The sequence below is a fragment of the Malaya genurostris genome, chromosome 1, assembly GCF_030247185.1.
Source record: "Malaya genurostris strain Urasoe2022 chromosome 1, Malgen_1.1, whole genome shotgun sequence".
In the NCBI taxonomy this organism is placed as follows: domain Eukaryota; kingdom Metazoa; phylum Arthropoda; class Insecta; order Diptera; family Culicidae; genus Malaya; species Malaya genurostris.
In genome coordinates this window covers 123,077,282-123,103,872 of record NC_080570.1, presented here as the reverse complement: position 1 = coordinate 123,103,872, position 26,591 = coordinate 123,077,282, and the positions used below count along the sequence as shown (strand labels likewise).

The following is a 26,591-nucleotide window of genomic DNA, read 5'->3' as shown; positions in this document are numbered from 1 at the left end:
CTGCTTAAGGGTTTTCCCGCGGTTTTATCGGCTTGCTGTCCATTTCCATCTCATACCCACCGCCACCCCCAAAGCATGCCACCCCGCATATTATGTTGCGATGATGACGATGATGACGACGATGACAGTGTGCAGACAGATGACGGTTACAATATTTTATCGTTTTATTATGGTTGGTGTCATGAACTGTGTATTTGAATTTTAGTACTTTTATAAGTGTATTTGCTATTTTGTTTCCTTTTGCCGAAATAATCATAATTTATTAAATAAATTTGTATATGAACTTACGAATGTAAATAAATGAATAATATAAATAAATAAATAGTGTAAATAAATGATTGTAAATATATAAATAAACAATAAATAAATGTAAATAAATAAATAATAAATAGAATAAATAAATAATATAAATCACTAATAAATAAATAAATGGAAATAAATAAATAAATCAACAAAACCCTACGTTTGACACCAACCTTTGCTATTGAACAGAACTTAAACGTGACTCAAACATGTAAACACGGAGTATGAACGCGATTGACGTTTAAATTCTACTCAGACATTTACTGACAATGAAGTAAACAAAAATATACAATATTTGAAAAATATATACAAGCTGGACTCAGTGACCAAAGGAACTATATTGTGACCAGAGAATAACAGGTCACAATATATGAAAAGAACTTTACTTATGATTGACTAGTTTATACTGAAATTTCATTGTAATGTGTTGCAATCTTCCCATGAAATCATCAAAAACCCAGCCACTGGCTTGGGATAATCTTTTTTTAATCTACCAGATAATCGACTGAAGTTTAGTCTATTAGTTCGAAACTAAAATTCGTCTATTTGACTAAATGAATAATTCGAAAAATCCAATACTAATAATCGAATAATTAATCGAGTAATCGATTAAAAAAAATTATTAATAATTAAATAAGTAAAAAAATGTACGTTGTTAGACTTTTACACTAACACACGCATAAACAGAAAGAATTTTCAATAAAATGTGATAGGTTTCACACGAACATGATATAACCTCACAAAATTCGATGAATGACCGACTTTTGCCAGCTTACAGTGGTTTGTTTAATATCATTCTAATTTAAGTACGTGTTAATGGAGATGAAAACAAACAGCTGTCAATCATGAACTTTACTCATCGCAACTTCATTTGTGATGTCATCCCGTGAAACCTAATTATTAAGATTGTTTGGGATTATTATCGTCAGTGCTAACCTCAATCGGATAAACACATTTTGAGAGTTCAGCGGTACTATTTGTAAACAGACTTTTTTTGGTTGTCGGATGGGACCATTCACGGTTCATGTCGCCTAAACAGAGTTTCAAAACATTTGTTTACGATTCGATACGGTTAGTTTCAGGGATTCAATTAATAAAAGTGACTAATTGTGAAATGTGAAGATGATTGTTTGAAATATGTTGCTCGATTTTGTTTGAGCTTGTTTGTAAACAGCACCGCTGAACTATCGAGGATGAATTCTTGTTCATTTGTTACGTCACGATAAAAAATCTAGTACTGTTTGTAAATAGAGTTTTTTTTTTTGTTTCTCTGTTGACAGAAGGATGAAACCGTTCACGGTCCGTTTCGTCTGAATAGAGTTTAAAAACATTTGTTGAAGATTCCATTCGGTTTGTTTTAAAGATTTATTCAACAAAAGTGGCTACTCAACAAACAGTACTGCTGAATTATCAAAATGTGTTCATCCGATTGAGGTTAGCAGTGGTGGTAAAGACCTTATTAGATCTTGCATTAGATTTTTCATCGTGACGTCACAAATTAACAAGTATCCATCGCTGACAGTTCAGTGGTACTGTTTACAAACAAGCTTAAACAAAAATCGAAGGACACATCTTAAACAATCATCTTTACATTTTGCAACTAGTCACTTTTATTCAATAAATCTCAAAAACAAACCGTATCCAATCGTGAACAAATGCTTTTAAACTCTATTTAGGCGACGCTCTTTGCTCGGCTCTACAACCTTCATTTACACAATAATCGATATAATCTCGTGGATAGAACCCCAATCTACGAAATTGTGCGCAATATGCTTGAATTTCATGTTTAAAACTTGAGTAATGAGCATTATTTTTCGTAACTTTCAAAAGGGCATATCGCACGATATGCCCTAATCACATGTTAGTACCGAAATGGTCTCATCCATTTTGTCAACAATCAAAAAAGTCTCTGTTTACAAACAGTACTGCTGAGCAGAACTGTCTGAATGTGTTCATCTGATTGAGGTTAGCAGTGACGGTAGAAAACCTAATGGAACAGAATGAAACGATACAGAATAAATGGTTTGTTTATATAGCCACAGATAACTGTCAAACAATGTTCATCCAGCTCATTTTGTGTGGTTATGTCATGTTCGTGCAAAACCTAATAGTGTGCATACCAATCGGGATGATCCAGCTTGTGAGGAATACTGGCAGCCGACAGGAGCCTGACTAGAATCTGGCAGTGTCAAAATAGTGCTGGTCAAATTGTGTCATTCTCTATGTAAGGAGAATCCTCCTTATCTTCCCAACAATCATACTATGAATATTGGGTATTTTGATATCATGAGGTAAAGATGTATGAAAAAATTGAAACAGTCAGCCAATCAGTTAGTGAGTCAGCATTGTTCATTCCTCTAGCTGAGGTATAATAAAATAGCGCGAGTCACCTGACACTTACACTGGCACATTCATAAAGATGTAATGTCGCTGTCAATGAGATTGAACGAGAAATCAACAACAAACTGTAGACTAAGGCTGTGAACCATTTCGCGGTTAATTTTAACTTTTGGTTGAAATCTGACACTTGAGTGGTTATTTTGTGTCGAGTAGTTAAGTTTAACTAAAACTGCGGCCCATTTCAAAATTTGACGGACATAAAATTATTTGAGTATATTTTCCACTGGAACTAATTTCAACAAAAGAATTAATGTTAGAATTTTCATTGCAAGATTTTTTTCAGTGTTGGAAAATAATCATCGATCTGTCAAAAATAACCATGCTCTCGAGCAGGGTTATTCTTGACAACATCAAGTTAACCGCCCGAGTGTCAGATTTTAACCAAAAGTTAAAATTAACTGTGAAATGGGTCACAGCCTAGGAATACTTTACTCAGGGTGTGGACCATCTCGCGAATTATTTTAACTTTTAGTTTAAATTTGACAGTCGGAAGCTTCACTATTTTTGACAGTTCAATAGTTACTTTCCGACACTGAAAAAAATCTTGCAAAAAAATCAAATCTTTAATAAAAATTTCTTCTCTGTAGTCTCTTTTACTTTCTGTCACAGTAAATACTCCAACAGAGAGTTTCAATACATTGTCAAATGACATAAATTTTTCCCTGGATTCCGTTATCATAAACATCTGCAATAGTGGAACTCTTTTCGTTTCCTCAGAGATGACCTAACCGATCTTTGTACTGTTTCACTCTGTAGATTATACTAGTTTATGGACAAACGTTTTTTTTAAGGCTGTGAACCATTTCGCGGTTAATTTTAACTTTTGGTTAAAATCTGACACTCGAGCGGTTAATTTGATGTTGTCAAAAGTAACCCTGCTCGAGAGCATGGTTATTTTTGACAGATCCATGGTTATTTTCCGACACTGGAAAAAATCTTGCAATGAAAATTCTGATGTTGATTCTTTAGTTGAAATTATTTCCAGTGCAAAATATACCCAAATAACTTTCCGTTCGTCAAATTTTGAAATGGGCCGCAGTTTTAGTTAAATTAAACCACTCGACACAAAATAACCGCTCAAGTGTCAGATTTCAACCAAAAGTTAAAATTAACCGCTAAATGGCTCACAGCCTAATAATCAAAGGAAATAATTTTGAAGAATACCACACATTTATATATGAGAATATGTGAGATATGAGAAAGGGTGATTAAAACAGTTTTTTTTTCAGCTTGCTTCACTGTGTTTATGTTATAAATTATAATAAAGATTATTAAAATGTATTTTCAGTACTTATACGTTTTGCCGAGACGAGTACTGAACACAAGGCGGGGGCAAATCTCGGAAGAAAGTGTTTCGATAAAAAACAGAATATGATGCTGTTGGATTTAATACTTTCGTTGAGAATGCGTGACAATTGTAAGCACTGCTTATCAGTTTTGCACCGAACTGCTGCAATGCCTTAACGCATTTAATTTACCAGCAAGAGTGGGATCGCAAAACAAATATCCAATTTTATCTAAAACTTTGTATAATTAAAGCAATGATTCACTTCAATTCAACGTGTCTAATTTCAACAGTGCAGAGAATTGCAACTGTTAACGTTCAGTTATTTCTGTGTTTTCTAGACACGTGCTTCACACCAACAAATTTTAAAAGGCTTTTTTACTTGCGGTTCAGTGTTATCTGGTTAAGCTAATGAGTTTCTTTTTTAATAGTGCACTTTCACTGCTGTTATATGTAAATTCATTACAAAAGTAATGCTTCAATAAAATGTTAACCGCTCCATACATTCCATTCCATCCGATTCTGTTTAATGAGTTGTACTAAAGTTTAAGCACGGTTGTCGTCACCGTTCAAAAACCGAGAGAATCACAGCTGAACAACGGTTTTATGGCTGCTATTGGAAGCGTAAACATTATTTTCAGTTTGAATACCAAATGCTCTCGGTAGTGTTGACGTAATGCTATTTCTAGCTTTCAACCAAATTTTTTAATTTATTCAATGATTATCTAGGTTCAAAAAGTTTACATTGTTAAGAAAATCTTTTTACTGCGCAGAATAAACTCCAGCCGTCCGGGGAATTTCAGCTGGGTAAAATCCGATGTAACGTGATTCATTAGATGGATGCGGGTGGAATTGCAGGCACCAACCTGTTTGTGGTGACTCGTGGCAACACGTTCCGCCGGGCGTAAAAATAAAATTCCTCAGTTACAAACACGTTGTTCTGTTGCATAGAGAATTGTTTGGGTATTAGATCAGATCAGATCAGAACGGGAAACGACGAAATGACAATTGTAAAATGACATACGAGCAGGAACAGCACAAAATTCCAATCACTTTTGCAATTATTGAAACCGCAAATTTACCGGTTAAATGACGTTTAGACCGTAAAAACTGTTCTCCTTTGCGCCGAACGCGTGTCGCATTTAATTTCGATAAGCCATCTGTGACTGTAGCGCAACTATTAGGTTTTTTACCGTCACTGCTAACCTCAATCAAATGAACACATTTTGACAGTTCAGCAGTACTGTTTGTAAACATAGATTTTTTTGTTTGTCTGTTGACAAATTGGATGAGACAATTTACGGTCCATATCGCCTAGAGAGTTTTGAAACATTTGTTCACGATTGGATACGGTTTGTTCTTTAAATTTATCAAATGAAAGTCCCTAGTTGCAAAGTGTAAAGATGATTGTTTGGGATGTGTTCTTCGATTTTTGTTTAAGCTTGTTTGTAAACAGTACCGCTGAACTGTCAAGGATGAATTCTTGTTCATTTGTGACGTCACGATAAAAAATCTAATTGTCATTTTGCTGCTGCTCACGTAGCAAGCGTTGATAATATCGGTTCATTATGAACCCTTTATATGCGGAAGAAAATGGCAGCTTGGTACTTATTTTTCAACAACTTTGTTTATATTTAGTTTGACACACACACACACACACTCAAACTAAGCCTGATAAATTAGTGGGCTTGTGACCATATTTTTTAATGCGTTTGCATTCTATTACGCCTAAGTACTATACCGGTTGTAAATGTGTTATCTATAGTGAAAACATGACAATGAGAAAAAAATAATATAAAGTTCCCACAATTCAAATGCCTTTTACGAAGTTGACAAACAATCCACGTAATCGACAGATTAGTAGTTCAGACGGTCGAATGGCTCGTTGATCTCTTCTCTTCTACTTTCATCGAGGGACAGCTTGTCCGTTAAAATAAAAACACTCAGCAGTCATCATAATTGGAACACGTGTTTGACTTTAGGTGTTGGAGCTATTGTAGCGAAATGTTGGTAAACAAACATATTTTCCGCAAATGACAAAATAGAAAGAGCGTACTTGCTGGGAAAGCTGATGACAATTCTCAACTGCGAAAACATTACTACGCAACTACGTGCTGATGACAGCATCGTCATTTGACAACGAAATCAATGGATTGGTCTACTGAAACTGACGCTAACTGAATATACATATGAAAATAATTGACAAACAAAACTTATTAACAAACGTTTGGAACGAAATAAAACTCGAACGACGATATTGCTTGAAGTCCAATCGCCCATTGTCAAGGCCATTGGCTATAGATGCCCGATGGCTTTCCCGCCCTGCAGTGCCAACAACCAGTTACCGTTTTTCGATCAATTAATTCGACTATGTACAATTGTATGTACATCCATTCATCGGATAGCACGTTGCTTTGGTGAAACGTAACCGAGAGCCCCCCTTCCCAGCTGGACAAGATTATCCAACGAGCGAAAGAGAGGAAATATGCACGAAAGCAGTTGTACACTCGTTTGCGAGGGTTTGTTTTACAAAAGCACGCGGTACGCCAGAGAAAGGTATGTAATTATCTACTTTATCGCATACTTCACACCGGTTCATGGAGTTCACAAACGGGTAACGGGTGCGTGTGCATACCGCGGAGAACCGGACCGGAGATGTTTTGTTATTAACGATTGTTTATGTTTGACAGAAAGTGCATAAAATGAAATAGTTACTTGCATAATTTACAAATTATTGGCATAGGGCAATGTTTTCATTTTTACTACAAGCGTTCATTTCACAAATATGCAATGTGAAAATGTGGAGAAAATGATTCTATTTTTAACTTCAACAATTAATCCTTAAAAATCTGTGTCTCAGCTCTCGACAATTCTGATATACGTCGATACAGGAGTGATCTGCTCTTAAAATTTAAATCTGGAAATTTTAACTAAAAGATCTGGCAACTCCTGGAGCGTTTTACTCGTGTTTCGAATACAGAAAAACTTATTATTAATCCACTTAGTGGTGTGATAATGCCTTTCGCTTTCATCGACGCAGTGTCATTAGAGGGGGAGTAAGGGATAATTGGAATCAAAAATCGTTCTCAAGTTATTATTATTAACGGTTCGTGGCATATATCAGTATTTTCTGTCAATTTTGAGGTTAAAAACTATTATATTATGACATGGAAAAAATTCAAAAACGTAGAGGGGATGTATTTTATACCAAGAAAGCATGTTCCAAGTTTGAAAAGAATCGGTTCAGTAGATTTTGCAGGATCGTCTTCATGGACTTCAAAAAATTGATTTCAAGAAAAACGCGTTTAATTTTTTTTTCTCAAAAAGTGAGCAAAAAACATTTTTGGTAACTTACACTGAATCATTGACAATACTTTCGAAACTACAAGAAAATGTAAATAAAACGATTTTCCGAAACTGATTATCCCTTACCCTCCTCCCCCCTTTCTACCAAACAAAGAGAACACGATATATTTTTGATTCTATATGAACTTTATTCATCAACGTAATCTCCATCAAGAGCAACGCAATCATTCCAACGCCGCTTTAACATTTCAATACCACTTTTGTAGAACAATTTATCTTTTGCCCCAAAATAGGCCTCTGTTTCAGCGAAAACCTCTTTATTCGTTAGAAATTTCTTACCGACGAGCATTTTTTTCTGGTCTGCGAGCAGCCAGTAGTCACTGGGAGACAAATCTGGTGAAAACAGTGGATGTGGGAGCAATTCGAAGTTCAATTCATGTAGTTTTGCCATTGTTTTGATTGACTTGTGAAATGGTGCGTTGTCTTGATGAAACGTTTAAACATGGCCAAACACTGCCTAGAATCATCAACACGTTCTCGTTTTTGGTCAAAAATGAGCAAAACGTAGTTTTCTCATAGTCGAATGCTCATGCGGCCATCCGGGCGTCGGTTTTCACAGTGATTGCTTAACCTTTCTATATGAGAAAGGCAAAAATATAAGTAAATAATGAACATTTAAATAATTTAATAAATTTAAATAAATATGTAAATAAATGAATAATGAATAAATAAATGAATAAATAAATAGAATAAATTAATAAGCTAAACCCTACAAAACTTAAACGTGACTCAAACGTGTAAAAATGGAGTAGGAGCGAGAATACAGTTTAAATTCTACTTAGACATTTACAGACAATGAATATAAACAAAAATATATAATATTTGAAAACCTCAGTGACAGTGAAACAGGGCGAGCAAAAGAATGACCAAAGTATGATAGGTCACACCCGCAGACCAATTTTAGACTCGAACGAGACTTAAACTATTGATGTCGGGTAATCCATATACAACAAAAATAGTGGTAATGAGTTTTGACGTTTACGTCACATATGCCATCATATTACCGGAGTCGTAAGTGACAGCCATTTTCAAACTTCAAACCAGTTTAATGAACCAATATTAGTTTCCAAGTTTTTAGTTTTTAGTTAGGCCTTAGCTTTAATGAAATCGGTTTAGCCATTTCCGAGAAAATTAAGTGCGTTTTGTCAGTTACGTCACTTATATCGTTATGTATCCGGGATCAGAAGCGACAACCATTTAATCTTCAAACTTGATCAATAGCTCAATAGCCTAAGTTTGTTAAAATCGATTCAGCCATTTTCGAGGAAAATTAGCGCTAATAAACAACACAATGTTTTGTCGGTTACGTCACTTATACTATTATACATCTGGAACAGTCATTTGACCTTCACAAATGACCAAATTTTATCAATAACCCAATAGTAGTTTTCAAACGAACCTAATTTTTTTCAAATCGGTTTAAGTCTCCCAAAAAAATGTGCGGGGAGAAAATTTTCAAAACAGTACGCACTCACACAGACATTTTCTGCGGTCTCGTCGAGCTGAGTCGAATGGTTTATAACACTATGGGTCTTCGAGGCTCCGTTCGAAAGTCGGTTTTCCCAGCATAGATTTGCTATAAACTACTATAATAGAACAACGTTATTTATCATTTTTTCCTTTCTCATATAGAAAGGTTATGCAATCACTGTGAAAACCGACTTTTGAACCGAGGCCCGGAGGGCCGAGTGTCATATACCATTCGACTCAGTTCGTCGAGTACGCAAAATGTCTGTGTGTGTGTATGTGCGTATGTGTGTATGTAACGTTTTTTTGTACTAACTTTTCTCGGAGATGGCTGAACCGATTTTCACAAACTTAGATTCAAATGAAAGGTCTTGTGGTCCCATACAAAATTCCTGAATATTATATGGATCCGACTTCCGGTATAGGGTAAAATGTGCAAAAAAATGAAAATATGTGTTCTAACTTTTCTCATAGATGGCGCGACCGATTTTCACAAACTTAGGTTCAAATGAAAGGTCCTGTGGTCCCATACGAATTTCCTGAATTTCATCCGGATCCGGAAATATAGGGTAAAGTGTGTTAAAATTTTTATACCATCACTAAAAAGGGCGAAAAACCGTAAAAAGTTTTCTAAATCGACCTCGAATCTTCTCCAATTGATAGTTTTTATCAGTAGACGTTCAAACAAACCGATTTCAGTTATTCTTTTAAGAATTGAAGAAAATTATTTTGGAAAATTCCTCAGTGTTATGTATGATAGTATGATTGATATGAGAAAGGCATCATTACACCACTATGTTGATTAAAACAGGTTTTTATAAACCTATTCCAATTACGATATTAATGCAATTGAATGATTCGGCGAAACAGCTGTCTGTGAAATGGGTTTCGTCAAAATACACTAACCCTAAAAATACAGTACATTTTAATGGGAAAATACAGTACAAATTAAAATGCAGTACATTAGAAAGGAAAACAGTACGCAGTATTGGGGTCAAAAATACAGTACAATACTGTAAAATACAGTACGAGCGTTATAAATTCCGAATAAATTCCAGGTCCAGTGCAACAACCGATTCTGAAAGAATTTCGCCTCCAACCTTTGGGTTCCGAAATCTATCGGAATGGACTGAGTAGATGCGGACTGAATTATCAACTCGTTTTTTCATATTTTTTCCCGATTTTACACGTTTTCGTGCTGATTTTCAGCTCACATCTAAATAAAAAAATTACAACTGAATATATAAATTTCAAACTTCAAGTTTTTTAGATAAACAGAACTAGTAAATAACCAGTTCTTCTTAGAATTCCAGCATAAACTGTTGAAATTAACAAAAAGGCCTACCTTAGTCAGCATCATCCATTCCTCTATCTGGAGTGTAATGAAATGACGTAAGTCGCCTAACTTTTACACTAACACATTCATAAAATGAGCGAAAATTCAACGACATTTATAATGTCACTGTCAGTCGGCTTGGAGAGAAAGCAGACCTCAGTTCAGCAAGTAAGTTAAAATATATGGGTGCGTAGTATTACTATTGTTTTACCTTTTAGTTAAAATTGGACAGTCGAGCAGTTATTTTGTCTTTTTCATAAGTAACCCTACTCGATTGCATGATCATTTTTAACGATAGTTCTTTTCTGACATTGAGAAAAAAACTTGTAAAAAAGTCAAATTTCAGATCTTTTCTAAAAATTACTTTTTATATTTCGACAGTCCCATGACAAAAGGGCCTAACTGCAAATGTTTGCTTCTTTTTGTTTACTTTTTCTTTCACGATTTACTGCACTGATTTTATATTTGACGCCTTAATTCTCACAAAATTCTCAAGGTAAAACTTGTTTCGATTTATATTGGAAACGTTCGAGGAATTGCAGTAATGACTCAGTAATAATCACAAGAAAAAGTAAACAAAACCCTCTCAGCCGGCCGTTCAATTTTGTTGGTTTTTGAGCGCTTGTTGAACGACATATTGCACGAAATATTCGTTCAATTTGCTGGAACGGTTTGCTGTTGTTTTTTCTCTTGCAAAAATAGTGTGAAAGTTAAGTATTACCTTTATATAGAAAGAAAATTTGTTGTTATTCTACGTGAAGTAGAAGTATTGTGCAGGTATTTAGTGTTAGTTTAAACAAATAAGTGGAAAAAACTTCAGAAATTCTGCAGTAAAACTAGTCCAACGGGGCTCCAACTCCTCATATTAAAAATGGCTCAACAATGGACCTCTGTCTGCCGGGTTTGTTGAACGAAAAAAAAATGGCATTCGGTTCAACGGTCTGTTTCAAAATCGGCAAACGAAGGTCCCGTATTGGCCTCCCGTTGAACGATTGATTGGACTTTCATTGGACCAATGATCCAACATATTGGACCAATGAAGGACCACCGTTGAACGCTTTTTCTAAGAGGGAAGAGGCTCTCATTTTGAGCATGGCCCTTTGGTCGTGGGACTATCGAGTTACAGCCAAAGAAAATACCTGAACACTCAGGCAAAAAATATATGGAATTTCATAATGATTTCGTATGATTTTTAGCCACAAGAATATCGTAAGCGAATCATAAGACCGCCTTATGAAATCCCGAAAATAGGAATTCCAATAAAACGCCTTATGAAATTCAAACGAAATTTTTAGGAACATTGTGCGAAATTTATATGACAAACATAACTTCTCTCATTAATTGTGAAGTTCATAAGTTGTTCGTATGAAAACTATAATAGTGATAGATGAGATGTATATTGAAGAGGTATATTTTTCATATTTATCTTATGAAATTATGATTTTGATGATTTTTGATGCATCATAAGATTTGCCTTATGATTTTCACTACTCAATTTGCTTGAGTGAATAAATAAAGTTTGTCTTAAAGCTCTTCTTACATTTGTAATTATTACATCAGTTGGTACCATTGGATCTCAGTTTTAAGTTACATTTAACTACTCGATAGAAAATAGCCTTCGAAATGTAAAGCTTTAACCAAATGTCATTCGCGAAATGATTCACATCCTAACTATCCAACAACCGATCTTGTAGTCGGCGCTAATTGTTAAATTGTAGTTTATGTTGTTTTCACTGGTATTGATCCTCTGTAGAATTCGATCACCACTGGAATGTGAAGCACTCAGACTTTTATTATCTGTTGTTTTCTCCCAAAGAAATTTATCACAGTACAGAGTTCAATGGCATACAAGTTCCTCGGATTGTAGTAAGGTGCCCGTTAGTGCTTAAAAATCCGATTATGTTTAGAAATGGATCGTTGGGTTATTCAATGGAAAAGTATTAGATCGGAAACAGAACGAATAGGTAAATATCCAATCACTCGCCTATGAGAATGCTAAACTAGTTTGGCAGAAAATTACGATCCCCACCATCCAAGCGAGCCAATCATCGACCCTCGTGGAATTTCCAGCTCGATAGAAAAAAAAACTCAGCTCCAGTGGTCTGATATGAAGACAGGTTGCGGGTGTCTGCCAAACCCCCGAACCGCTCAGCGTCCTCGAGACGAGTGTTTGCAGCTTTTCATCCTCGGCCGTTCCGATGTGCAACGGCTCGCGTTGGTTTTCCACCAGTCTAATAACCAGTCTCGCGACGTCTACCGCAGACCCCCGGGGCGATCCAACAACCGCGAGGCGCGAGTGCATTGCATCGCTTTGTTGTAAATAACCAATTTTGCGCGCTTTTCGCAAACCCTCACTCGTCCAACCGATCAGTCCCTGAACAGTCGCGCTGCGGTAAAGATCTTCAGCTATTTCACTCAGTTCGTGGTTACGCGTGGAGCACCCTTTCGACGACTGTAGTGCCTGTTGAAAGGCCTCTGACTGTTCCGTTTCCGGGTTTTTTGGTTGTTTGCTACTCGAACGTGTCTTTCATGAGAACATCGGAGTTTTAGTGTTCAGTTTTGTGATTTGGAAGTCAAAATGGTGCAATCCTGTTGGAAAAGAGTAGGTGAAATTATTATTCGAAAACAAAAAATGTTGCGTGAATTAATGCGCGAAAACAAATGGCATGCTCGACAGCAAAGATGTGCTGATGATCAGCACGCGCGGAAAGTTGATGTTGATGGATTACTTTTGAAGTGAAATTTTCGTATTCATTTTTCATATTAGCTAAGTGTCGGATTGCATGCACCTAATGGAAAACGTCAGAGCCAAAGCGCAAATATTCAAGTTTTTATACCTGCTAGTTAGTTAGATTGCAGTTATAGTTTGCAGGCAATGAGTCGTGAAAAACCCCCTCGCATAGGAAAGAAAGGGAAAAGCCGAAAACGAGTTTCCCGTTTGTGTTGTAACGTTCGAAAAAAAAAGGTTACCTTCTGTGCGCGTTCGTTGATGATGTTGTTGTAATTCGAAAGAGCCAAATTGAAAAAAGAGAAAACGTTTCTTTTCATTGGCTGGCTGATAAATAACATCAAGATTCCATAATTTGTAGCAGCTTGGGAAATGTTGCATGATTTGATTTTCGTAATAGAAATATTTATCAATAATCTCATTATGCTTAACTGAAGTGTTGTAGAGATGTAACCGGAAGAAATGTTAAATAATTCAATACAATTTTAAATTAGAATCCTTCTTGTTCATCAGAATGTAGGAAGGGTTACGTTAGGCTGTTATTGAGTGGAGCTCAATGTAATCGGTTAGAAGGGAAAAGGGAAATATTGGACAACGCTGGGAGTACTGTAAATCTACTTATGGTGCTCAAATAAAAATAAAATCAAAAGACTTGTTTTATAAAGCAATTCGCCACATCATAGGATTTCTCATATCCTATGGGGCACGCGGAATGGCAGGGAAAGTGATTGATCAAATCAAATTGATGGCGGATTGAAAATAAAGGTGTCCCATATGTGGAATACATGCAGTAATCAGCCGCACAACTTGTTAGCAGAGATGCCAGATGCACAGATTAATCTGAATTAATTTGAATGCGTCGCACCAATTTTAAAAATTACCCCGATTATCAGAGATAACTGAAAAAGACTACGGTGAGAAGGCCCGGTCTGACACTTAAAAGAAGTTCTTCCAATATTCGTCGACAAGATTTCCACAATATTCTAGCACAACGTTAATTCAGAAACAGAATAGAAGTTACTCAGTTTTCAAAATCAATATTACTCACTTTATGATATTTAAACTAAATAAGCAAAAGTGAGTAGAAATTGCTCACTTCAGAGTAAAGGTGTATCTACTTTTTGGCAAAAGATAAAATTTGTTGAGAGTCTTGGTAATCTAAAATTTGACAAACGTCAGTTATTACCGAAATCGTCAGCAAAAAGATTTTATTTTCTTTTCGTATAAACACACAAAACAATGTAAATTTCATTATATGTTTCGAGTACATACAATTAAATAAAAATTCGGTCAGTGACGTACCTAGGGAAGGGCGAAGGGGTACTCGCCCCGTGTGCAACGTTTTTAGGGGGGGACAGCGAACCAAACAGTGGGACTTTTTTTTTCGCTCGCCCAAGTCATCTTTCCGGAGATGGAGTTCAGCTTTGTTTTTTTTTTCGCTCACTAAACCAACGATGGAGGGGGCAAATCTCTTATTTTGCCCCGGTCATATCCTATAATGACTTCCCGACAGTGAAAGCAGAATCTGGAAAGTGCGCTTTATAAATAACTAACAATAATTTGTTGTTATTATAATTACTGAATAGATCGCATAATCTCATGTTGGTCTTCTGGACTAGTTCCATTTTGTCTAATGACCACCAGAAAATTTCTTCGAATAATACTTCGTCAGAAAATAACTACGTAGTGTCAAGCTAAAATTTAAAACGTAAATGACAGTTGTCTTGCCATATTTCGGAAATAGTTCGTGCTAAACGAATCTTGGGAAACACACTCACATTATCAAATGCGAATGAATTCCGAATCAGCGAGAAATTTTCATTCGGAAATCATATTGAAATTCCAACTTCAGTGCAACAATTCCCACATTATCGAATTGACGCAATGAGCAATGAATTCTTACTCGACTGCATGATTTTTCAGTGATCGATCGGTTCAGTGCTACAATTTTCGCCTGATTTGGGTGCTCGATGAACCCGATCGACAGTGACAGTATAAATGTCATTGAATATTCGCTCATTTTATGAATGTGTTAGAGTGAAAGCTAGGCGACTTCAGCCATTTTACTACACTCCAGCTGAAGGAACGGATGATGCTAACTAAGGTAGGCCGTTTTGTTAATTTCCAGAGCATTTCAACAGTTTATGCTGGAATTCCAAAAAGAACTGGTTATTCACTAGTTCTATATATCCGAAAACCTTGAAGATATAAATCTATATATTCAGTTATACAATATTCTCATTTAAAAATAAACAGAAAATCAGCACGAAAATGTGCAAATCGGGAAAGAAGAAGAAGACGAATTGACAGTTCAGTCCGCATCCCCTTTTAGAAAAAACGTTCAACGTTGGTCCTTCAATGGTCCAATACGTTGAATCATCGGTCCAATGAACATCCAATCAATCGTTCAACGGGAGGCCTTCACACTTAAATTGGATAACCGACCTCAGCTGTTCAAATCTCGGTAGGAGATCTTTTCGGTAAAAAAGACGTTTCATCACAGCGGTACCTGCTGTCAAAAAATGTTCATTTGTGCTGATATATCAGTAGAATGAGAATGTTCGGTAGTTCGGCTGTTCAAAACTCGTCAAAATGTGAAAGAATTACCGAACGAAATTAAGTGTGTTCGTTTGCCGATTTTGAAACAGACCGTTGAACCGAATGCCATTTTCTTCGTTCAACAAACCCGGCAGACAGAGGTCCATTGTTGAGCCATTTTTAATATGAGGAGTTGGAGCCCTTAGGACTAGTTTTACTGGAGAATTTCCGAAGTTCTTTTCACTTATTTTTTTAAACTAACACTACATACCTGTACAATACTTCTACTTCACGTAGAATAACAACAAATCTTCTTTCTATATGTAGGTAACACCAAGAGTTCACACTATTATTGTAAGAGAAAAAACAACAACAAACCGTTCCAGCAAACTGTACGAATATTTCGTGCAGTATGTCGTTAAATAAGCGCTCAACGACCAACAAAATAGAACCGCCTGCTGAGAGGGTCATCTCACTCAATTCCGACAGATTTCCGAATCAACCGGTTGTAGGCGAAATTCCTTCGGAATCGGTTGTTGCACTGGAGTTAGGTTTTGCACGAACATGACATAACCTCACAAAAATGAACAGAATGAACTTTTTTTGACAGCCGACGTGTACTTGTTTACAGTTTAAAAGTTCATCAAAAGTTCATCGTTCGAATGTAAAAATTGCAAGTCGCCTCACACTCAACAGATTCATACATATATCGCTCCTTGATGCTGGAAACACATACAGGGCAATCTTTTTAGTCATTTTCACTATGGAATACGTTTTCAACAGGCACTTTTTCGTCATTTTTTCATTTTTTAACTTGCAGTCGCAAAACAAAACAAGTACACGGCAACTAGGTTTTTTACCGTCACTGCTAACCTCAATCGGATGAACACATTTTGACACTTCAGCAGTATTGTTTGTAAACAGAAATTTCTTTTGTTTGTATATTGACAAATTAGATCAGACCATTCACGGTCCGTATCGCCTAAATAAAGTTTTAAAACATTTGTTCACGATTGAATACGGTTCGTTTTTGATATTTATTAAATGAAAGTGACTTTTTGCAAAGTATAAAGATGATTGTTTTAGATGTGCTCTTCGATTTTTGTTTAAGCTTGTTTGTAAACAGTACCGCTGAACTGTCAAGGATGAATATTTGTTCATTTGTGTCGTCACGATAAAAAACCTAACTGTCAAAGATGAACTTGATTCATCGGTAGTTCATTTGTGTCGTCATCGTGCAAAACCTATTAGGTTTTGCACGATGACGACACAAATGAACTGCCGATGAATCAAGTTCATCTTTGACAGTTGCCGTGTACTTGTTTTGTTTTGCGACTGCAAGTTAAAAATTGAAAAAACTACGAAAAAGTGCCTGTTCAAAACGTATTCCACAGTGAAAATAACTAAAAAGATTGTCCTGTATGTGTTTCCAGCATCAAGGAGCGATATATGTATGAATCTGTTGAGTGTGAGGCGACTTGCAATTTTTACATTCGAACGATGAACTTTTAAACTGTAAACAAGTACACGTCGACTGTCAAAAAAAGTTCATTCTGTTCATTTTTGTGAGGTTATGTCATGTTCGTGCAAAACCTAATTAGGTTTTGCACGATGGCGACACAAATGAACTGCCGATGAATCAAGTTCATCTTTGACAGTTGCCGTGTACTTGTTTTGTTTTGCGACTGCAAGTTAAAAATTGAAAAAACTACGAAAAAGTGCCTGTTCAAAACGTATTCCACAGTGAAAATAACTAAAAAGATTGCCCTGTATGTGTTTCCAGCATCAAGGAGCGATATATGTATGAATCTGTTGAGTGTGAGGCGACTTGCAATTTTTACATTCGAACGATGAACTTTTAAACTGTAAACAAGTACACGTCGACTGTCAAAAAAAGTTCATTCTGTTCATTTTTGTGAGGTTATGTCATGTTCGTGCAAAACCTAATAGTTGGAATTGAATCTGAAACCATTATGATTTCCACATGAAATTTCGAATGAAAATTTCTCGCCAATGCGAAATTGATTTGGAATTCATTTGGATCTGATAATGTGGGTGGTAGCGCGTAGAGTGACTATAATCAGAGTGGCGACGGCTGTTCGTTTGGAATGACAGCTACCAGTTCCAAACGAGCAAACGACCTGTCAATTCAATGTAAAGCTAATGGAATGTTTTGAATTGTTGCCGACATTACGGATGAGAAGTCGTCACTCTGGTTATAGGCACTCTATTAGCGCGTAGTGTCCGTTGCTACAAAGGTAGCCAAAAGTTCGTACGAGAACCGAAGTATAAATTTTATAGATTTTTTCGTGGCTATCAGTGGCTACCCAAACGTGACAAAACTTGACAAAAGATCTTGAATAAACGTGTATTTGATCTTATTGTGAACAGATTTTGTTTGCTGCGCCTTGCACGAACTAACAATAAAATCCACTCTTATCAGTTTCAGTAAGTTTGAGACATAAGCGATTTATTCATTGTCACATCTTCCCACGTGTTCTGTTATGAATGAGTTCAGAATCAAATCCAAATAGGCGAAAAATTTTCATTTCAGTATGAATTTTCGCATCAATTCGGACGGACCGATTCCGAAATCATATCATTGATTAGTTTAGAAATTTATCGGAGTTAAGTGGAAAGAATTGTTAATGGGTTTTCTTCTCATTCTTCTTCTTAGATTTTAGAAGCTTTCGTGCTAATTTTGTTGAAACTCAGATTAGGAATTGAATTCTATAAAACATGTAATCATATACCTTAAAGCATTTCGTAAATATAGAACTTACTGAAAACCATTCAAAAATTGTTGAAATTTTTTAAAATCATCAAAAAGCATATACAAGTCGCCTGACTTTTACACTAACACATTTCTGAAGTGAGTGAAAATTCAATGACATTTACACGCAGAGAACAAAATGGTAAAATTACCAAATTTGGGTTTCACACAAAGAAGTTTTTTATTAAAATAAAAAAAAATCTGGCAAATATTGCTGCTTGAAACTACAAAACATGATAAAAAATGTCTATTAGTGGATTGGTTTGTTTCAATCAATGTTTTGATAAAAAACAACAAACATTTTACTTTTACTACGAACTTTACTGAGACGATAGAATTTTTCACATATACGCAGATAAATTAAGCATGTTTAAAATAATAAAACTGTTAATAGATTTTTAAATTTGATTCATTATCATTTCAAACTAGAACATGATTGTTTTGAACGAATCAATAATGTTCTCTGTTTGATTTGAATCAAAATTTTGGTATAGTCAGATGAAAACTAATATACTTTGAAAGTAAAATTTAATATCCAAGCGTGTGTATTGATAATTTATAATATTCTTGAAAATTGCTTAGCATTACGTAGCACATTTTTCTGCAAAACAATTATTTGGTGCACTGATGAAACACCAAAACATTGGATACTAATTAAAGTACCCGGGCTTCAATGTGGTTTGAGAAAAAATTTTCAGTGTTTGAAAACGAGCCTAAATCGAAATAAAGTAGTATCAAAAATTACATTGCAAATAAATTCAAAGGAAATCATGCTATTCATAAAAACAAATAAAAATATGTGATTATAACAAACAAAAAAAGTAGGTCGAAATAGTTACATTTAAATTCATTTACTTCAACTAAAATGTTTGTGAATTTAATGCGCTACTATTATCGACTTGATTCAAAGTTAGTTCATTTAAAAAAAATTTTTCAAATTGCATTTACTGTGAAATTATTTGACAATAAATTGACAAGAACGCACAAGTAAAATATTTGTTATTTTTATCGAAATATTGATTGAAACAAACTAGTCCACTGAGAAAAATTACTCATCATGTTTCAACTAGCAATATTTGCAACATCAACCCAGATATTCTTTTGTCACTATTTCAATAAAAAAAATTCGTTGTGAAAAGCCCAACTTTAGTTATTTTTACAATATTTTTCTCTGCGTTTGTAATGATTAAATAAAGTTTACTATTTAAATTAACCATATAAGTTTTATTACTTATAAACCAAACAAACCTTATAAACTTTTGAAGCAGGATCTCTATCTAGGCTGGACCGATGGAGCACCGAATCGTTCGATGCTATAAAAATTAAAAAAAACCGGCCTTGATTGTGGAGTTCATTCGTTTAAAACTAATTTTTCAATTTGCTGTAAAATTGTTTGGCAAGAAATTGACAGGAACGCACAAGTAAAATATTTGTTATTATTATCAAAATGTCACTTGAAACAAACCAACTGAGGAAAATTGATTATAATGAAATGAGATCATTAAAAAGGTATAGCAGGATTGGATCAACATAGACATTGCTGATAACATCAACTCGTCTTTGGTTGACATGTAATAAATAGTTAGTTTATTTCAATAATAAAATCAGCCTAAGTGTATTTTGTTTTATTCGGCTTCATGATTTTCATTCAAATCAAACAGAGACCATTGTTGATGTTGAAGGGAGAACAAAATAATCATATTCTAGCTATGAATCAAGTTTAAAATGTCGTTTTCTGTTGAGAAAACTAAAACTAACCCAGGGTAGTTTCATCAAACAAACACTTTTCACGAAACTGTGTCGGTTTCGCACTCAAAACTGACTCGATTTTCAGCTCAACAACGTTGAAACTAGGTTCGGAACTGGCTTCAAACAAACGGTTTGACAGCAGTTAGGGTGGAAACTGGATTAGGTTTGGCATCAAACGAAAGCGACATAAGTCTACACTCAGGCAAAAAATATATGGAATTTCATAATGATATCGTATGGTTTTTAGCCACAAGCATATCGACAAGAATACCGCGGACCAAAAGTCGCCTAAATTGGAATTTCAATAAAAAGCCTTATGAAATTCATACAAAATGTTTAGGAATATTGTGCGAAATTTCTATGACAAATATTACTTCTCTCATATACTGTGGAACTCATAAGTTGTTTGTATAAATAAATACTATAATTGTGATAGATGAGATGTATATTGCAGAGTCATAAACATTATAATTAAGGTATATTTTTCATATTAATCTGTTGAAATGGTGATTATGATAATTTTTGATGCATCATAAGATTTGTCTCATGATTTTCACTACTCATTATGCCTGAGTATACTAACAGTTTTGTTATTTTAAACATTCTCCATTTCCCTGCGTGTAGAACATTCCAATGCTGTATGGAAAATATATAAAAAGATATTCAATGCTCATTTAATACAAATCTCGGTTAATTTTTCAAAAGGGCGTATAAGCGTATAAGTGACAGTTTCTCTTTGTTTACTTTCTCTTCTGTTAATTACCAAGCGGTTTCCACGTTTATCACTCAACTCTTTGCATGAAATGATACCCGAAACTTTCGACTTTCAAACAGAATAGTGATATCTAAGAAAATCTTTTTAATCACATCACAATAATCGAAAGAAAGAATGATTAAAGAGAAACTGCCACTTGCTCATGCACCCTTTTGAAAAATTACCCGAGAAATGTTGTCTGAAGGAAAAACAAAATAAGTAGATAATGAGGCAAAATATTCAAAAAATTAAATATTTGGATTTTATGATCAATCTATTAAATTTCAGTTAAAATTTCAATGAATTTTTTCCACGGTCATCAATGGAGAAATTTCTGCATTTTACTTACAAAATCATACCATTCCAGCAGTGAGATTAATAATGTTTTTAATGCCGAATTTTTGGCGAGATGGATCAACTATGGTCTTAGCCTGTCGATACGACAACACAAACAAAAAAAAAATGCCGAACTTCATGACATGTCCAAGTGCCGCGGCCAAACGATGCGAACATAACGAAACACTGTCATGCGCATTTTTACTGTGTAATTTGATTTCGTTACAGCGGCACTTCTCACAAGACGATTGTACTAATCGTGTGTTCACTCGAAGTGTTCATTCTTATCGACCTTTGACACCCACTTGTTCATGCCAGGTGAAGTTTTTTTTTTGTTTATACGCAATACGCAAGCAAAATAGTGTTTGCAGTCTACTTGCTCCAGTTATCAAAATTCCATTAACATAGTCATACTGGAGTAACAAAGAAAACTTGAAACAAAAATGGTTGATTTAACTAACGATCGAACACAGTTAATCCCCGCTATACCGTCAGGTTCACGACGGTATGGCGCTACAGAGGATGCTAATGCAATTAGTGAAGACAATGTACATTATTCGATGTTCCGAGTTCCTCAAAAAATAATACAATCCTTTTACAAGCTATGTTTTTTACTGTTTCAGGTCCGCGATACAATGAGTAGCTTTGTGGTGAATAATGTGGCAGGCGAGTCCGGACGTAAATTGCCCCAATACATTGCGGGCTTGGCAGCATCCGGCGGGGCACTGGCAGCAGGTACATTCCTCGGATGGACTTCACCTGCGGAGATACCGTTGATCAAAGATAAGGAATATGGCTTTGCAATCACCAGCGAACAGTTTTCCTGGATCGGATCGATGGCCAACCTGGGCGCGGCGCTTATGTGCTTTCCCATCGGAATTCTGATGAAATTCATTGGTCGAAAGTGGGCTATGCTGAGCATGGTTCTACCACTGCTGCTCGGTTGGTTGTTGATTATTTTCGCTGAAAATGTGGCAATGTTGATGACGGGCCGATTTTTCCTCGGTATCGGTGGTGGTGCTTTTTGTGTTGCTGCCCCAACCTACACGGCTGAAATAGCGCAATCGTCAATCCGAGGAACACTGGGAACATTTTTCCAGCTGCTGGTGACCATCGGTATTCTGTTCGTGTACGTCGTAGGAGCCGGTGTTAGCGTGAAAACTCTCAGCATCATCTGTGGTGTGATTCCACTGGTTTTCGGATTGATTTTCTTCTTCATGCCCGAGAGTCCACATTATTTTGTAAGTTTGATTGTTTTCTTTTGCTGATGATTTTTTTTTCTACCGTATGCTTCCTATCGTTCCAGGTCGAGAAATGTCGTTACGATGATGCTTCAAAGTCACTGAAATGGCTTCGTGGAAATCGGTACGACGAGCGAGCTGAGATTGAAGAACTGAAAGAGAATGATGCTAGGCTGAAGGCAGAGAAAATTTCATTCGTTCAAGGCTTCAGACAAAAAGCGACAATCCGCGCCCTTACAATCGCGTTGGGTTTGATGCTTTTCCAACAAATGTCCGGTATTAATGCTGTTATCTTCTACACCACAACAATTTTCGACGATGCAAACACTGGTCTAGCCGCCACCGATGCTACAATTATTGTTGGCGCAATTCAGGTTGCGGCCACTCTGTTAGCAACCTTCATTGTAGATAAAACCGGGCGAAGGATACTGCTACTGATTTCGGATTTCTTCATGGCCGTGTCCACCATCCTTCTGGCCGTTTACTTCCAGTTGAAGGAAGACGATCCTAATAAAGTTACGGAGCTTGGTTGGCTTCCTGTGCTGGCCGTTTGTCTGTTCATTGCAATGTTCTCCATCGGTTTCGGCCCCGTTCCGTGGTTGATGGTAGGCGAACTATTTGCTCCGAATGTCAAAGCTTACGCTAGTCCCATCGCCGGCGTGTTTAATTGGTTGCTCGCTTTTCTGGTGACCAAAATTTTCGACACACTTCGCGTGAACCTAGGAAATGCCGGAGTATTTTGGATGTTCACTGGATTTTCCCTGCTCGGAACAGTGTTTGTATTTTTCGTAGTGCCGGAAACCAAAGGTATTTCTCTACCCGATATTCAAAAGATGCTCGGTGGCGAAAAGTTAAAGCCACAAAGTATTTCCAACACCGTAGAAGAAAATAAAACCGAGACGCAATAATTGCTCTCGGGGGAGGAAACAAAACTGATAAGCATTGTAAATATTGTAAGAAACAAACACGAAACTTCCACTAGCGTGTGTGATCCGACATATCACGGATGATGATCATCTGTGGTGTACGAGCGAACACTACAACAGATTAGAGGGAATGCGGATTTAGACAAGTGCATTACCATTGCCGATTAGACAAAACAGTACTGAGATGTATTTAAACGAAAGCATCACTATATAATATATTTAATATATTATCTATTACTTATTTAAGGTTTAAACACTCACTTCTCGTTCTTGATTTGTGAATGTCACCATGTGAGTAGCAGACTCCTGTAGATCATTTTGAATAAAGATTTCGATATTAACAGATATTACCTCATCAAAACTATCACAGCTCTGGGTTTCTCTCTGAACCGGAATAATATCCTAAATCCCGTGCAGCGTTCAACATTGCAACGTAGGCAGCCAGTGTCTCCTGGCCAGTCGGAATAATTTCCTCTGCAGGAAGTATAAACATATTCGTACTTTCCGGAGGTCCACGAAGCTCGAATGTGAAGGCAATCGGAACGTCACAAGCCGCAAATGCCCAATCGACACTGTCCCCGGAGGAAGGATAAATCGTTTCGATCATCGCACCGGAAACGTACTGCTTTCCGTGAGTGGCTCGTATCGCTTCGGAACCTTTTTCTCCAATCGTCTTCAGATCGTTGTAGTTTTCCACCTTGTCAGCAGTGTACCCGTAGGGGAACATAATTAGTTGAGAAAACGAGTGCATCGAAAAATACGTCCTGATACGGCTCGATTGAGCGTTTGCTTTGAGAAACTGTTGCAAAACTTGCGTTTCCGGTTCACTGGCAGCGGAAGCTCCGGCGAAATCATACGCACAAGGATCCGAACTAGCACCGATTCCATTCCAATCGCTCTCGAAGTTGCGATTCAAATCAACTCCTCGGCACATTCCGTACGGTGCACGGTTCTTACGCCACAGACGATCCGATTCGAACGTGTATTTGTAACCGTCCGGGTTCACAACCGGGAAAAAGAACCAATCGAAATTTTCCGCCAAATCACGAACCTCAGGTGCGTCCGAAGTTAGAAGTTGATCCAACAGATACGTACAAACAGCCGGAGAGATCCATTCCCTAGCGTGAATTCCACACTCCACGAACACTGCAGTGTTACCCGACTTTTTCGATAGCTTAACACCTTTGATAAGGTTCCGTTCGTAGCTGGCCTGCAGCGGTAGAACAGTAACGAACGAGTATTTAGAGGCTTGCAAATCCAACCACTTATGGATGGTATCCAAATGGAAGTAGTGTAACCAATCGAACTGTTCCGCACCCGTACCTTTCGGCATAATTGTGAACTCTTCTTTGTCGATCAACGCTTGAATATTGTATAACTGAAAACATTAAGCACAATTACACACTAAGCGATTATCAAAAACCAACAATGCTCCTACCAGAACTGATCCTTTAATATTATAGCGCTCTAAAAGATCCGTGATCTCGGCAATCTTCTGAGGTGCGACCATGATAGTCAAATTTTGATTGGTATGACGAGCATGGCCCATAAAAGTGTAGCTATCACTACGGTTCTCCAACTGTTGCATAAGTTCCACCTGGTTCTCTGTTTCTAGAAACACTCTGTATATCCGGAACTGATCGTACCGTGCCTTGTTAGGATTAGCAGCCGAATTAGACACATCACAGGCACGGCAATTCAGAACACTCAACAATATAGTCACCAAGGCTATCAGACCACATTTCTCGTAAAACAACATCGCGCTTGATGAAAACCTAGTCCTCAAAGAACTGATACCATACTAAGGTGATAAAGCATTGAAGATGAACGGTTTAAGCCGGCTCTTGTTCATTTGATATGCGATTTTGTGATTTTAGTACAAAATAAAAGTGACTGAAGAGAGCGGGAGACGGTAAGATAACAAATGTCAAAGTCAGATGACCAGCTAATTTTACGCAACATATCGAATGTGGAAAAAGTACCGAAAGTATTGTTTTCGTTATTACCAGAGTGGAAAAACATCTCTTAGATATCTTATCAATGTAGATAAAATAGTGGGTAATGTCTGAATATATTGTAATCAGTACTTTTACTAACTTTTCACCAGTACCCGTATCAGTACCAAAATTATTAAGCAACAAAACATAAGTATAATTTAGCTTCTACATTCGATCACACTTAGTTTTTTCCCCGAATATCGGCAAGTTTCCGCGGAAAAAAGCCGCGTAAAAAGAAACCGCGTAAAAAAATACCCCAGTGTATCAGAACTTTAGGGACAAACATGGCCTTATTTAAAAATTCAATAAACTATAGTCGTATTGAACCCCTTGTAGCGAGCAGTTTGTTACAACGAAAGTAATGGCTTAATAGAACATTGAATGTTTAAAGAAATATGTATATCATACCGGAAGGATTTTTTCGGGTGTTCTCTTCCAAAGTATCCACATCGCATTATATACCTACATTAATTCCACCTTATATAAATTCAGTGCGACTCTCTGTAACTGCCAAAAAACATCAAAGTAAATATAAAGTTGAAATGGACAATTATTCGACTAGTAAAAGATAATATGTGTATAACATGTTAATTGCATTCATATTGCTGAAATACAGTATATAATTTATCTTTATCGATTTGATCATTACATCCCAAATAACAATCAAACAGACACTTTTGTTGTGCGGACTTTTTAAAATCGAGTTTTTTGCAGACTTTCGTCAAAATTTACAGACTTTTCAAATTGTCGCGACCTTTTTTTTTGCCTGTCAAGTCAGTTTAACGTATCATACTGATAGTCCTACGACAAAAGGGTCTAACTGCAAATGAGAGCCTCTCTGTGTTTACTTTCTCTTTGATTATTGCGGAGCCATTATTGCAAATTTTCTAAAGTTTCCAATATAAATCGAAAGATTGTAGTTTTACCTTGAAAGCGGCTGAGGGGGCTGGGATATACAGACTTTTGCATCCCTGCATGAAGATATATGATATTTTTTCCTGTCATCTCTGCAATCAAACCTTTTATATACACTGCGAATGCTAAGTCGTATGTCTGCTTTATATTTGTTTATGTTATGTATGTAAACATCAGCAATTCGTTGAAAAATTTTAAAAATAATTTGAAATTGGTGAAATGAAATATGCAAATTTAAAAAATAATTTAACGGCACATATTTTTCTTTCCATTACACATGTGATGTACCCAAGTAACCACGACGCATTATAACCACAGACTAACAGACAGGACACTCAAATTAGATTCTTCAATCATTTTAACGGTCATTTCGAATATTCCTTTATTTGGGACAGTACTCACATGTGTCATGATGGCGCCACGTTGCCCTATCAAAAACATCCTGTCTGTCATCTATACTGTGTTTTTTTTTCATTA

At 36.3% G+C, this 26,591-nt stretch overlaps 2 protein-coding genes across 5 annotated transcripts in view; one reads left to right on the top strand and one right to left on the bottom strand.

Annotated features, from left to right (window-relative positions):
* Window positions 1–23,571, top strand: part of LOC131425666 (facilitated trehalose transporter Tret1) — a 35,392-nt gene extending 11,821 nt beyond the window's left edge. For 2 of the 4 annotated variants that reach the window (XM_058587725.1, XM_058587726.1), the window contains 2 exons: window positions 21,659–22,276; window positions 22,342–23,571. In XM_058587725.1, coding sequence (XP_058443708.1) covers window positions 21,671–22,276; window positions 22,342–23,184 — 1,449 coding nt within the window. In that variant the 5' untranslated portion in view covers window positions 21,659–21,670 and the 3' untranslated portion in view covers window positions 23,185–23,571. Of the gene's footprint in view, window positions 1–12,520; window positions 12,760–21,362; window positions 21,584–21,658; window positions 22,277–22,341 lie in introns of those variants that run through there. The other 2 variants (XM_058587724.1, XM_058587723.1) reach the window with 2 other exon arrangements.
* LOC131425667 (zinc carboxypeptidase) lies at window positions 23,561–25,113 on the bottom strand. The gene is made up of 2 exons (XM_058587727.1): window positions 24,641–25,113; window positions 23,561–24,580 (listed from the first exon to the last, which is right to left on the bottom strand). The coding sequence occupies exons 1-2, from the start codon at window positions 24,959–24,961 to the stop codon at window positions 23,567–23,569; spliced, it is 1,335 nt and encodes a 444-aa protein (XP_058443710.1). The 5' UTR covers window positions 24,962–25,113; the 3' UTR covers window positions 23,561–23,566.
* Between the last annotated feature and the right edge of the window lie 1,478 nt (window positions 25,114–26,591).